This window comes from Lactuca sativa, chromosome 8 (assembly GCF_002870075.4).
Source record: "Lactuca sativa cultivar Salinas chromosome 8, Lsat_Salinas_v11, whole genome shotgun sequence".
Taxonomy (NCBI): domain Eukaryota; kingdom Viridiplantae; phylum Streptophyta; class Magnoliopsida; order Asterales; family Asteraceae; genus Lactuca; species Lactuca sativa.
The window spans coordinates 191,110,304-191,124,626 of NC_056630.2; the positions used below are offsets into that span (position 1 = coordinate 191,110,304).

Sequence of the window (14,323 nt, forward strand, 5' to 3'; positions counted from 1 at the left end):
GATTATAAAAAGGGAGAGTGTAGAAATGGGTATTTGAAACTTCTCGGGTATTCATTTGCAGATTTGAAGACCGGTGTTATTTCAAGGGGGAGTTGGTATTGATCGTGCGAGCTCGTTTGGAAATTGAAGTCAGGACATCCAATCCTAACTTTGATGGGGAAAATGTGAAGGTGTAAAGTTCTCGTTGGATGTGGCTTACCCTCTTGTATGTATAAATGGGTTGATTTTTTTCCTATAAATAGGAAGTTAATGACTCTCATTTAGTTAAGAACTTGTAAGACCCATTTGATAGTTAGTTTAGTGAGAGAATATTCAAAACCCATTTGTACTCTTACTATTCTAATGGAGCTTAAACGTGTTTATTTACTCCTTGTGTTCTTGATGTTTGTATGATTCAGTAGATATTTATAATTATGCACATATCATCATATTTAGGGTCACTACAATACATATACCATTAAACATTTAAACTTAAATATGACAGGTTTAATATTCTCACATTAATTTTCTGATTTATTTTGGGTGGGTTATGATTATAGAGGTATCTCAACTTGCATGACCTAACTAGAAACTAATAACTGATCTATATAATGCATAAAAAAACAAAAAACTAAAACTTAAGTTCAGTGTTACCATAAACCGTCCTCCGAAAAACTCTCTTGCAACCTCACTAAACACCACTTATGTTATAGTCAGTTGTCTCTACACTTCCTTATCTTCCATCTCGTTTTCATTTTGGTGTCTCAAAGGATGGAGGGTATTGTCCTATTTTCATTTTTATATCCCTAGCTATGTTAATATCAACGTCAGTTTATACTCACTTCATCCATCAACCATCTCACAACCTAATTTGAAAATTGCAATCTTTCTATTGCGTTCCAACTTTCACATTTTTTAATAAGAAAAATAAAATATATTAAATTAATAAATGAAATATATTATTAATAGAAAATTTTTTTGAAGAGTAAACATTATGTAAAAATATTTTATTCCCAACCCCAACATGTGTTATATTGCACGCTTACATGCTGAAACCGCATTCACCTACGTTCTAGTCAAATAATAGAGTATATTGGAAGAATGTTTTGTTAAAATGGCTCAAAAAATAAGAAAGTTTAAGGGTATTTATATGTTTTTTATAATTTATTATTATTATTATTATTATTATTATTATTATTATTATTTTGTAAAACTACTCGTTTTGGGTTATAAATCATCACGACAACCTTGCAGTAGAGGCTTCTCTTTTACCGTGCCAAGTGGTGGGAAGATATTCCCTCCGGCACCACTATGTGTGCTCTAAGATCGATGGTATAAACCTCTATTTATATTGGTTCACTCAATCTCCGTTGCTTGGTAATCAAATCTTCTAAATAGAGGTCGCTGGGAACAGGACACAATTACTTGGTAATAAAAATTTGTTACTAAATAGAAGCGTACGTACTAATTACCAACTTATACGTATCATGTTGCTAACCAAAGGAACCGGACTTTATGTAGAGGTGGATTGCTTATGTGAATGTTCAAAGAAAAGTTTTCACATTATTGAACTGTTACAAAATCATGTGAATATTCAAATATACCGACAAACGAAAATAATAAAAAATATAACGCCATTATGTTACTAAGACGTCTAGTACAGCATAATATGCAATCAGCACAGGAATGGATACAATTGTGCCAAATATGACCCTGGATGTTAAATTGTACAACTGTGAGATCAAATTAATTGAACATTATTTTTAATTTATCACATTATTTATGAAATCGAAATAATTGAACTTACGCTGTGCTAAGCACATTCGTATGAAGTTGGTATTCCTTAGCAAACACAAAAGATGCAATGGCTTGTGGTAGCGCAGCCTGTAATTTAACCATGAAAACAATCAATTAAAACAAGATGAAATATGGAGGAAGATATAGGTGAATTATTAAAATAATGGTAACATAGACATGGACTTTTCTGTTTTATTTTTCTACTTTAGACATTCAAATTAATTTATACTAACAATTTTCAAGCACCATATGTGCCCAAATTTTATGGCGATTACAATCAATGGAGGTTTGTTATTGAAAACCTACTTCATCCAAATTTAGGAATATTGGAGGGTGATTGATGTTGGAGAAATTTTTTTGAGCAGTATGTTGATTGTTTTCTAGTGTTTGGCTACATTAGGCATGTAGACGTACATGCCTAAACAAATAAGAATAAAGCTGAATAACAAGAGTTAGAAATATGTTGTACTTGGAGCAAGCATGGATTCAAAGGCATACCTCATACTATTTATGTGACCCATCTTTAAATAAGTAATCATTAGTTGGGATATGTCGAATAAGAAGCAAAATGGGATGAAAGAGTTGTATCAATCATATGAACCTATTTTAAAATTTAATGAATTAGCAACTTATGGTCCCCATTTGATCCCTACCTAACCGATTAACTCTTTAACGCAGTCCACTAACTAGCTAATGTTGAGCATTTTTTACAACCTTGTTTTTAAGTTATCAAAGATTGACTTTATTGACTTATATGAATATGTATGATTTGATGTCGTTTCGGTTATTGCAGGATTATCAAACAAGTTTATCATAACAAAATAGGTTAATACGATTAATACAACACTAATCATGCTTCAATTAGTTTCGATTGATATGACACTTATTCAATGTGTTCAAATTTCTTTGTGTGCAACTACTTCGCTCGTTTTGTAGGTAGATATTAATCGCTAGGTGCCTTATAGTCGGTCGAGTAGCGCCTAGGGACGATCGAAGATTAATCGATACCTAATCGGGATTTTTACAACACTGCTTGAAAGAAATAGAAGCGTATGGGCTCTATGAGCCATAGTGCTAAGTGCTAAGCAAAAGTGCTTGCCTAGAGCATACAAAGCGCCAAAAATTCAAAATAACAAAAAATATGGAAATAATCATAAATATATTAAATACATATTGATACATAGTATACATACATACTTATAAACTACAAATAATACATTACTTACATACTTATACCTATGTGAAAAATATAGACTTTAGAAAGAGAGTGAAAAAACAATCTAAAAATTCTACACCTTCAAATTGGGGTACGCAATTTGTTCATTCTTGTAGTTAAGTTAGTTCAAGTGAGTATCAACAGAATGTCAATCTATAATAAGGTGAATCGAGTTGTAAAAATTGAGTCTAATCAGAATGTTGCTGATATTCTAACTAAAACTTTGGTTTCCAATGTTTAGTTTGAAGGGGGGGGGGGGGGGGGGGGGGGGGTGGGTTGAAAATAAGAATGTAAATGTCTCTCAAACTTATCATTGGTAAGCATTATATATTACAGGTCAGTATTTGTTTAGTGACAATTACTAAAGGTTTAATTGGTAAATATATTGTGATGTTATTTGTTATAATTATTATAGAAAAGGGGTAAATTTGTTAACATCTTGTTTTAAGGGAATGCGGCTGGTTTCATTCGTACTACAGGTTTGACTAGCAGGTTTTATCCGTTTCTTGAATTTGTCGGATATTACTTGGATCTGGTGGTTTTCTCCATGTTTCAACTCGATGTATATATTGTGAATTTTGTGTTATTTTTCTCATAACTGAGAAATATAACACACACATACACACTTCAAGTATCTCTCTCAAGGACAAGTTAGGGTTTCGTCATCTTTTAGGGTTTGTTCATACCCTGTGTTCTTTATTCCTTTGTGAGGGCATGATACAAGAGTGTTGTACTAAGGTTATTTGTAATGAGTGAGAGATATTTATGTAGTGAGGTTTTCTTGTGTAAGTATCTTAAAGATAATTAGGTCTTATAGGTGAAATTTGAGCATCCTTATTCCTAATGAAGAGGATAGAAGACTATCGACGCGCTTGAGGTGAGTTCATTACCCAAATGTCCCTTATATAAGTTATATATGTACATTCATGAAATGAATTTTGAAAGGAGTTCTTGAAATGGGGACAAACATTCTAGCTTTGGAATGGAAATTTAATCATGATCATGATGAGCTGAGACTTGTATGACACTCATGAGTACCAAAATTTGGAAGTTTGAGGTTTATTGTGATGATATTCTAGACAAGCCTCACTTCCAATATGATATATATATATATATATATATATATATATATATATATATATATATATATATCATATTGGAAGTGAGGCTTGTCTAGAATATCATCACAATAAACCTCAAACTTCCAAATTTTGGTACTCATAGGGGAGGGTTACTTGAGATTAAAAAAAAAGTAGAGATCTTGAGATTCAACCTCAGCCACATATTTCTCATTTGTCGGCGGTGGTATAGGTAACGGAGGTGACTGTGGTAGGGTCAATTGGTGTCAGAGGTGGTCGTAGTCGTATTGGTGGTGGCGGTGGCGGTTATGGTGGTGGGGATGGTGGCGGAGGAGAAAAGAACATGCGACACTGTATAATCATTTATGATTATACCAGACAAGTCGTGTCGGTACGTCGGAGGGTTAGAGTGACAGATGTGATATACGTGGCTGAGGTTGAATCTCAAGATCTTTATTTTATTTTTGATCTCAACGGAACCTATATATATATATATATATATATATATATATATATATATATATATATATATATATAAGTGGTTGACCTTGGTACCTAAGAGTATATATTGTGTTATGTGCTCAATGTTTACACATGCTCAATAACTCCACTTTTTGTAGATGAGCTAGGAGTGTATAGTGTGCTAAGGGATCATTGTTTACATAGACTCAAGTATTTTACTTCTTTTGAATTGTTTGAAGTTTAAGATTGATGTTAGGGTTTATGAAATAAAAGAATGTTTCATTGCATTTAAGTTGAACTTGATCATTTAGTTTTATTAAACCTTGATGATGTTTACCAATGTTTTTATTATTGTAAATCTTCTTTCCCCATAGAAGAAAGTGTAACTAATCTTTTGTTGTTTTAAAAATGTTTTGGCATTTACTTTGTGTATGGAATGTGCAAGTTCATTACGCTTAACATTGTCTGATCCTGATAGTTCTCACTAGGCTCCCGAATCCTAACATGTATATTTTTAACATGTGTTCATATTGGAAGATTTAGTTAAATACCATGGCAAATTAAGCAATTAAGTATTTAGAACTTGTATTTAAAATTTAATATGTATTTAAGGGTATTTACTTTACAATTATCTCTTGATTATGTTGTACACTCTCGTATGAATTGACACTTTAAAACTTTATAAAATGTTAAGGACTTAACCGTTTAGGACCATTTTCCACAAAAAATAATATTCTTAAATGATTATCATTTTGTGAATTACCTTAAAACTTTAATTTCAGATAGCTCATACGAGTGGTGTTTTGACAAAAGAAGCACTTCGATATTTATGTTTCGTTAATCAATGTTGCGATTTGGTAGAGTTCAAGAAAACATAAAATTGTCATCCTCCTGTCAACATAAGCCAAATATGTGGCCACAATTGTATGTGAATGCCATTGTATTTAGTTAAAAGGCTTATTTAATCATAGTTGTCATATGGAATGCGGAAGTGTCAAGATTTTCTATGATTATAGTTCTATTAAAATGTAGAAAAATTCGGTGATGCAGATGGTGACCAAATGTCTTGATGTGAGATATCATTATCTACATCATTATTCAAATCAAGTAGTCATGGAGTTGGTATTTTGTGAAACTAAAGCTTGAATCGTTAATATCATGAGAAAGATTGTAAGACCAGACTTTTGTCAATATAAGATGTTTACTTCTAGCTCCGACATGATAAGATTATTAAATTGCATCCTCGACTACGCATTTCATATTTAAATGAGCAATTTATTATAGTAGTCAAAACTACTTGTTATTGAATAATAGGTCACATCACATACTCAATAAGTACGAAATAGGTTAGCATATTTTGATATTTTTCTTTGTATGTTCCTGTTTTGAAACTTTTCTGGATTATTATTTTTAGGTTATATATAACCATTCTCCTTTTGTCGAATATAGAAAGTCATTTTATGTTTTAAACTCTGATTTATCAATAATTTTTTCATCTTTTACAAACAAGTTTCCAAATGAAAACAAGTTATCACCACAAGTCACTAGTTGTGAAGTAGAAGTAAATTTATACCATGTTAGTCCTATGTAAAATATTACATCATTGCAATATGTACATGAGAATGCATTGATGATGAAAAGGAAGTGATGTTTTCTCATTCACATATTATATGGATGAAATTGGATATGCCGATTGTAGAGGGGTGTCTAGATATTATTTCTAAAAAAAAATAGATAAGTAGGTAGTAGTGTGATGATACTACCCATTCGTAAGGTAGTTGCTCATGGTCCTGCAAGGGAAATGCCTTGGGGAAATATGGATCATATTGATATGCATTTTCCTTATGCTTGTAATAAATGATTTGTATTTGAATCCAATCCATAAGAAAATAAAAAAAAATGATAATCATTAGACTCCACAAAAAAGAACCACCGAGTTTTATGAAATTCTCCATGCTTACATATGTTTTTAGTAAGGATGACACTGAATTATGGTATGAAAGATGTTTATGTAAATGTTTTTGGAAACTAATCATAAATGTTTATGTATTGTATAAAACGTATGCATATAACAAGCAAATGTTTATTTTCATCATGCCTCAAGTTCTAAATTAAAGTGATTATAGTATGAGCTCATGTAGATAGGGAACTTTGGTGATCAAATGATGAAAACTTTTAGGGATTGTAAAGAGAGAAGGCAAACTATGTAATTCCATTTTGTTATACATAAATATAAAGGTATATAAACGATAATGGTATAGATTGTTTTTTTCTGTATAATTTTTGGTCATGTTTTTAACACCTAGGGTATGTTTGATTTTCTTTGGATAAGGATGAACTAGGCTTCCATTTGGATGGATATTTAGATATATTAATTTATAAGTTCGAATGTTAGGGTGTTACAAAACATCAAATCTCTTTATGCTTTTGCAGACTCCACATATTTTTCATAAGAATACAAAAAAATGTTTTAATGGTGTAATTCTTCTTGGCCTTTGAGTGTTTTGGAGGTTCCAAAATGTGGTAATTGTTAAGAAGGATAAGCATCATAGAGATTTTCTATCCGGCTTTATTGTTTAATTCACATATAATTGGATATCATGTAGATGTAAACGACATAGGATTAGAGAGGTTGGTTTGGATGTCATGCCCATATCGGTGATGTCCAATTGATAATTTTCTAGGTTTTTTCTAGCTTATGGTGGAATTAGACAAGATGGGCTCCCTGTCTTGAAAGGTCATTAGTATTTAGTAAGGGTGTGCTTGGGTTTGCTTATTTAAGGTGGTTACTGATTTAATTGGGGTCGGGACAAGTAATAAAGAGTTGTATATGTTTGGATAAAAAATATTTCATAAGCACTTATTGACTTAAATAACGAGTTTTTGAAAAGTCATTTCCTAATTACATATAAAAACACTATTTGCCAAAAAAACTAATTTATCAATATATTATGTTTTGCTACCGAATAAATTAAACCAAACAGTTTTTTAAAACTTCAATTTGACAATAGATAAGCTAATAAACACTCTTACTAAAAAACTTAACTTTTTTTTTTAAATAAACAATCTGAATCATCCCCTAAAAATAATCACCCTAGCCAATAAAATATATAAAAGATCTTTATAGTAAAAGTGACATCGAAAAGGCTTTTAACTCAATATATTAGATTTTTTTGACTCTGTGATGACTAAAATAGGTTTCAATGATAGATGTCCTATGCTATCAATAGCGCGCTATAGCGGTGCTACAACGGCGCTATAGCGTTTTGCGTTGTTACTAAACCGCTATTTTGAAATAGCGTTACAAATAGTGGTGACGCTATTAGTGGCGCTATTGACCGCTATTTACCGTAAACCTCATCAGCGCTATAGCGACGCTACATCTGCTTTTACAGTTTCGTACATATTGGGCTACTTTGAAAAAGAAAAAAAAAATGATTATGTGTTATTTCAATATTAAATCTTTATTTTTTTTAAATAGTCCACTACATTTTTTGTCTTAATAAGTCCAAATAATAAATATAATTAATTATAAACTACAAAGCAACAAATGACAACTTCCCTTTTCTTGTGTGTTTCAGTACTTAGAAACTACGAACGACTTGAGCTGCAATGACATTTTGACACTTTTTAGTTTCCATATTAGTATATTAAAATATTATATATAGATTATGTTATGTTTTTATATGATTTTTTATGATATTAATTCTATATAGTATTAATAATCTAATATATACATTTTGTATAAATATATAATATCAATTATACATAATATTACAAAACCGTTATACCACTACTATACCACCGCAATAATTGTGATTTCAAATAGCGGCATGTGACCGTTTTTAAAATTCCGACCACGATAACTACATAGTAGATGTCTAATGGCCTTATGTGTGCTCATATTTTAGCGCTAGTAAATGGATCCCAAACTGTAGAGTTTTTATGACATGAGGGTTTGTCAACCCATTTCCTTCCATTTGACTAGTAGAAGGCATTAATTTGTTTTTGGAATAAGGAAAAGGAAAAGGGTTATTCAAGGGCGTTTGTCCTCCATCGATAAACATTTATATATCTCACTACAATATGAGGAAGATACCTTTTTTGGGTTATTGGTCACTTGATAATTCCCTCAATCTTTCCCATATTACTAGTTTCTTTATTTAGCATCATCGCTTAAGGTGGATCGCGCGGTCAAAAAGTAGCATTATTATTGGTGTTGACACACATCCCACAAAGGTGCTTTCTATGGCTCGCACCGGCTAAATTACGAAGCTTTCTTATTTTCACTAACCTATGTTGGCCTCCTTGGTAGGATCTCACTAAAAATATCATCCCCATGGTCTCTATCATCAAAAAATTCAAAGAGAATGTATACAATTAGAAAGCCCATAATCTCTCCATTAAGGGTCATTTAACACTTTGTAAAGTCTTAGTGTTTATTATTTCTCAACCTTTAACATACCGGTATTATTCTAGACTTGGATTAAATTTTGTATGGGGTCTTTGGAGGAACAAAATATTACATGGGTGACATGAAATAAGTCCTTATCATCTAAGAAATATGAAGGCCTTGGAATTCGAAGTCTAAAACACAAAAGAACATGGCATTTTTAGCAAAATCAGGGTGGTGATTCCTAAAGCATGAAGGGAGACTATGGTAGCAACTAGCAAGTAATCACTATTTTTTTTTCTGACCACAAATATTGTCTTAATGGGATCCGGTCACTTCATAAAAAGAATTAATGTTCGGGCTTTTATTATGGGTCTCCATAATCAATGCAATAATCTAAAAGTTTGCCCTTAACTGCTTTGTTTTAGTAATACTTTCTTATAACGTTTAAATCTGGATCACATTCCTTCTCATTTAAACTTCTAAAAGATTGAAATTTCAAAACTCGTTTCTTCATGTGTTTTATACGAAAAAACTCCTGGTCATTTAATGTCAATTGCAAAAGAGGTTTTAGAGTTAAGTATTCAAATGGTGGTAGTTAGGAACATTTGATTGCAATGTGTATCAAGTCTTTACTTCTTCACATGCCAATGGTAGGGATTCCTAATTTTAGAAATGAAGCCTCAATGTATGTAGTATTATGGGTAAGACTATGGTTGATCCAAAGGTTTTGAACAAAGAATACCTTTACTCGATTGATCAAATCACACAATATGACAGACTAAGTCCATAGTTTTTCATGCTTTCAAAAAAGCCTAACCAATAACTTGCAAAACAATGAGCATCACAAAAAACTATGATCTATGTTGAGGCAGCATAATCAAGAGCCCCAATCTAAATTGAAATTTTTTACTTCTACTCGAGATTGAAGCGAGAGAGTTAAGCACATTGTTGAATGATACTGAGTCACAATAACCTCTTAGCATGTTTGACATAATGTAGTTTCTTACATCCCATATCTTATAGATATGGATTCAGAGACTTCTTTGTGCCATTTGGAACCTTAAGTTCCACTAAACGTTGATCTTAAGAAGAAACCGCCTTAGCGAAGGCACACCCGAAAAACAAATGACTAGAAGTATCCACATGAGTTTCCTAGATGGGGCATAAGATATTGTCAATGTCAAGGCCAATTCTGTCAATATGGGCTTTTTTGGGGATTCCCTCAAGATTCAGTCGCCAACCAAAATATTAACTTCGTTAGGAATCATCTTGATCTGGTTTGTGCAGTTAGAAGAAGTAACCAGAAGTTTTTCATCAATGGTACTTGAGAACAACAATCTATCCCACTTGCCTCATAGGTTCATTAGCAGGCATCTCTCTCTCTTTTCATTACTTTCCAAAACTTCTTTTTACATGGTCATGTCATCCTTCTAGGCTCCATCTCTCACCTCCATCCATCAAAAGCAAATCAAGAGCAAAAATTATAGGGTAAATGATTTTAGTGGAATTTTGCAATACTAAGGGTCTAACCAAAAGTTTGTATCCTTCTTGTCTCCAAGTTTTTTTTTAACATAAGCACTATTACATCTATGTTTTTGTCTTTAAGAAACTAGACAACCATTTCGAAGGGCTAACAAGGGATCTTCTAATCTAAATTGGACTTGGCGCCCTATCTACACCATGTATACTTTTAACTACACTAACTCACAAGTTATCATTCTCCATTTTGAATCTCCAAATCCATTTGGAGAGCATAACCCTTGCAAACAGAAAAATAAGGTTCCCACTCCTCAACCCCCTTTATCTTTCTTTGCCAACAATTTATTCCATCTAACCCATGCCATGTGTTTAGACGGACCCTTGATTCTAAATGAAATTCGTTGTGTGGTGTATAACCAAAAAAGGTGTTGTGGTTTTAGGTCGAAATAGAAGAATCCTATGACACTATATCATGGGAGTATTTGGAGATTGGACGGCTCAATGACACATATGGGCTTGGTACAAAGTGGGGTAGATGGGTTAGAGCTTGCTTGCATTCATCAACCACTTCGGTTTAAATTAACAGGTACTCCATGATCGAGTTTTCTACTAGATGACTCCTCAGATTGGGTGAAGTGTATCAACACTTTATTATTGGTTTGTACCCCATAAACTCTCTTCACTAGTCCTAAGAGAAATAAAACATTCTTTCTAGGATTGTCATTTTTTCAAATTTATGTTCAATATGTGAGGATTAGTATGAATCTGAAGACGATCTCTTTCAATTATGTCCCATGACTCCCATCAGTTGGAGCTTAATCTTGAAGGTGTTACACCTCGAATCCTTTAGTATTTGAAGTATCGGCTGCCTTTTTATCATGGCAAAAGATCTCCGTCTCTTGGTCCCTCAAGCTACTTGCTTCAAGGTGCAGTCCTATCCTGCGTGTGGGCTATTTGGAAAATCTGAATTCTAAAGGCTCATACTGAGGTGGTTTCCTCACACAACTTTATTGCGGATGAGGTGCAAGTTTTCTCATTTCTATGGATTAATAGACGTACGAAATGTAGTGATATTAATTGGTTAAACCCATGTAGTAATCTTGGTTGGGAGTGGTTTGTTGTGTTTATCTCCAAGCTCCTCTCTATTTAAATATGTTTGTGCTTTGTACGTAAAAAACTGTTTGATTAAGGTTATATGAAAATGATCCTATAATCTAGCTATTAAAGTACAAGTAAATTCTTTGGTGGTAAAGAAAAACTCCACTGAGAAAACCGATCTCATAACAGTTGTTGAGTAAATGATATAGATTGATTTTAAGTTTACCTGAATGATGGCAATACATAAGACATCACCGCGTAAACCCACAATAAGAGAACAAACTGCCATCGATGCTGGTGCTACCACAAACCTCAGTAGCATCCCAAATGCCGCTAAGGTTGCACCACAATCAATTATCTTTCGTTGTAATGCCATGAACAATCCTGCATGTTCATACTAAAAGCTTAGCATCTCATTTTTTTGTTCATGTGAATAGAGAAAGGAAGGAGATGTTAATGTTATAAATCGGATTAGCAATGCATTAATGTGCCATGAAAGGAAGTGAAAATTCTCACCCATGCAAAACATGGCAAGACCTGAACCAGCTCTAGACATTATCAATACTGATCCTTCCACAATGCTAGGCATTTTCAAATCCCACCTGGAGTAGATATGTACGCAATTGCAATCTATTTAGAATAATAATACATGATAAACAAACTCAATCTGTTTACAAATTAAACAAGTTAAGTTACCTGTAGGATACTAGCGCCCAAGCAAGACCAAGGATGCATGCATAGGAGTTAGGGTTCTTAGCGAGTTTTAGCCCCACAATCTTCATTAAAATAAGAAGAGATGGTCTTGTAGGTGTGGTAACCTCTTCATTATTTCCTTCCAGATCCCTTGTTGTGACTGATACCGAATCATCAAACGATTTGTTTGCACTCCAGAACTCGTACATCAACAGTAAGGTTATAATCCACACTGTGAATTGCAAAATGGAGTATTGGATGACAAGGTTTTCACCAAATGTCCCATACATTGCTCGAATAAGAGGCACCCCTACAACAAGTGTATTACTCAAGCTTGACAAAGAGAAGCTTGTGATTGACCACGGATAGTTTCCTTTCGTAGTGAACTTAGCCCATGATGATATTATTATGATGATTAGGGCTTTGGAGATGGCATCTGCCCCTAGGAAACGGAAGTTCATTTTATATGGATTGACGCGAGTTGTGAAGTTAAATTGGAAGAGAGGCATGATAAAGTAGCAATTGAGCTGGTTTATTGCATCACAATGGTCGGGATTAAACATATGCCACCACTTCACTGAGCCATAGCCTAACATTAGTGCCACATAGAGTGGAAACATTGACGTTATTACCTTGTAAATGTCATCCCACCCTATCATTTTTCAGTGTGTGTGGGTTGTCTTTTTCTTGGAGTTGCTTGTTCTGCAGAAAATGAATCAATGAGTTTGTTTATATATAGTGCACAAGGAGGTGACACTAGTACACATACCTAAGTTTGTTGAATGGAAGGAACTTGGAGGTTTCAGTAGCATCTTTATGGGACTCCACAAAGTCTTTTTTCTGTTTTTTTCACAAACCTTTGCTGGTTTAGGAGTCTTTACATCTGCTCGTGGGATTCTTCCAATCACACGAAAGGTTTTCCGAATTTTCTTTATCTTCCTGTGTTACTAACGCAGGAACAAAGAATTACTCAATAATGCGCTAAATGCACAATTTTTTATAGACTATTCTCTAAAGAGACATTAAAATGTGCAAGATTGATCATCTAAAATGATGTGGAATGCATTTCTTGCAAAAACATCCATATGAATCTTCAAAAACATAAAGCACTTGCAAAAATCCCAACAACACAAGTCACAGGGTGATAAAATCGTACATTTAACAAATTCCAACTTATCAATCACCCGTTATCTCAAACCATCAAAAATATTAATAGTTTAAAATTTCGTTTATGAGAACTAAATAAAAGCTTCATGTGGCATTTAATTAAGAAGGTGATCCAAATAATGAAATAAATATCGAGTATGAATACTATTAATTAAATCACAGAAAACAAGAATTAGTAATTCACATTGACATCACATTAATACATTAAACAAAATCAGAATTGGTCACACAAAAATGCATAGGCAGGATCTTATGAAAACTTATGCCTTTAATACTTTATGTAAGTGAGTACAAGGCTCTAGGGCAAAGTCAAGACATAAAAACATTTAATTAGCAAAACGGGAAATCGTAAATTGTCAAATTGATATTACCGGAGATTGTAGAGAAAACGCAGGCATATGCAACTGATAACTTGGTAAGGCGATTTTGAATACTCCAAACTCCAAAGCCAAAGAGAAAAAAGACTATTGATTGAATCGTGAGAATTAAGACGTGAGAGCTTAGATACAGAGGACTAGAATAGAGGAGATGGCGATTTTTATTTTTGATTTAGACTCCAAAGCATAGCACACTTGATACAGATTGGCAGGACGATAGGATTATAGGCGTAAAACATGGCAAATGAATGGAATAGCCTGATTTGTCTCCTCGTCTTCTGTTCTACGTGCCCATATCTTTCCTTATTGACTAAACTGCAAATTTGGTCCCTGTTGTTAGCAAAAAAATACGGATGAAGTCCAAAAAATTTCCAACTTGTACCATTGGTCTAAAATTACAAATTTTCCGTGGATGTGGTCCCTGAACAATTTGAAATGTCTTTTTTACCCTTTTAGTTTCTTTTTTTACATTTTTTATATTTATTTTGATTCTTTTTTAATTTGAAATTTAATAATAAAAAATTATCCAACCCCCCTCTTCCTTCTTCCCCCTTCTCTCTCTTATCCCAAAAAAACCAGA

The 14,323-nt window shown here is 33.1% G+C and overlaps 1 protein-coding gene across 1 annotated transcript; it reads right to left on the bottom strand.

The window, feature by feature from the left end:
• Positions 1–1,511: 1,511 nt before the first annotated feature.
• On the bottom strand, positions 1,512–13,977 carry LOC111882402 (auxin efflux carrier component 5-like). Its single transcript, XM_023878774.3, has 7 exons — positions 13,738–13,977; positions 12,969–13,146; positions 12,203–12,901; positions 12,023–12,108; positions 11,733–11,890; positions 1,787–1,863; positions 1,512–1,692 (listed from the first exon to the last, which is right to left on the bottom strand). The coding sequence occupies exons 3-7, from the start codon at positions 12,856–12,858 to the stop codon at positions 1,617–1,619; spliced, it is 1,053 nt and encodes a 350-aa protein (XP_023734542.1). The 5' UTR covers positions 12,859–12,901; positions 12,969–13,146; positions 13,738–13,977; the 3' UTR covers positions 1,512–1,616.
• Positions 13,978–14,323: the final 346 nt, after the last annotated feature.

Bases quoted from the DNA above. Each gene is read 5' to 3' on its own strand.
- LOC111882402 (XM_023878774.3), bottom strand. From the start codon at position 12,858: ATGATAGGGTGGGATGACATTTACAAGGTAATAACGTCAATGTTTCCA. The intron at 12,109-12,202 runs GTAACTTAACTT...TATCTACTCCAG, and splicing joins TGGGCGCTAGTATCCTACAG to GTGGGATTTGAAAATGCCTA. The intron at 1,864-11,732 runs GTAAACTTAAAA...GTTAAATTACAG, and splicing joins TATGTATTGCCATCATTCAG to GCTGCGCTACCACAAGCCAT.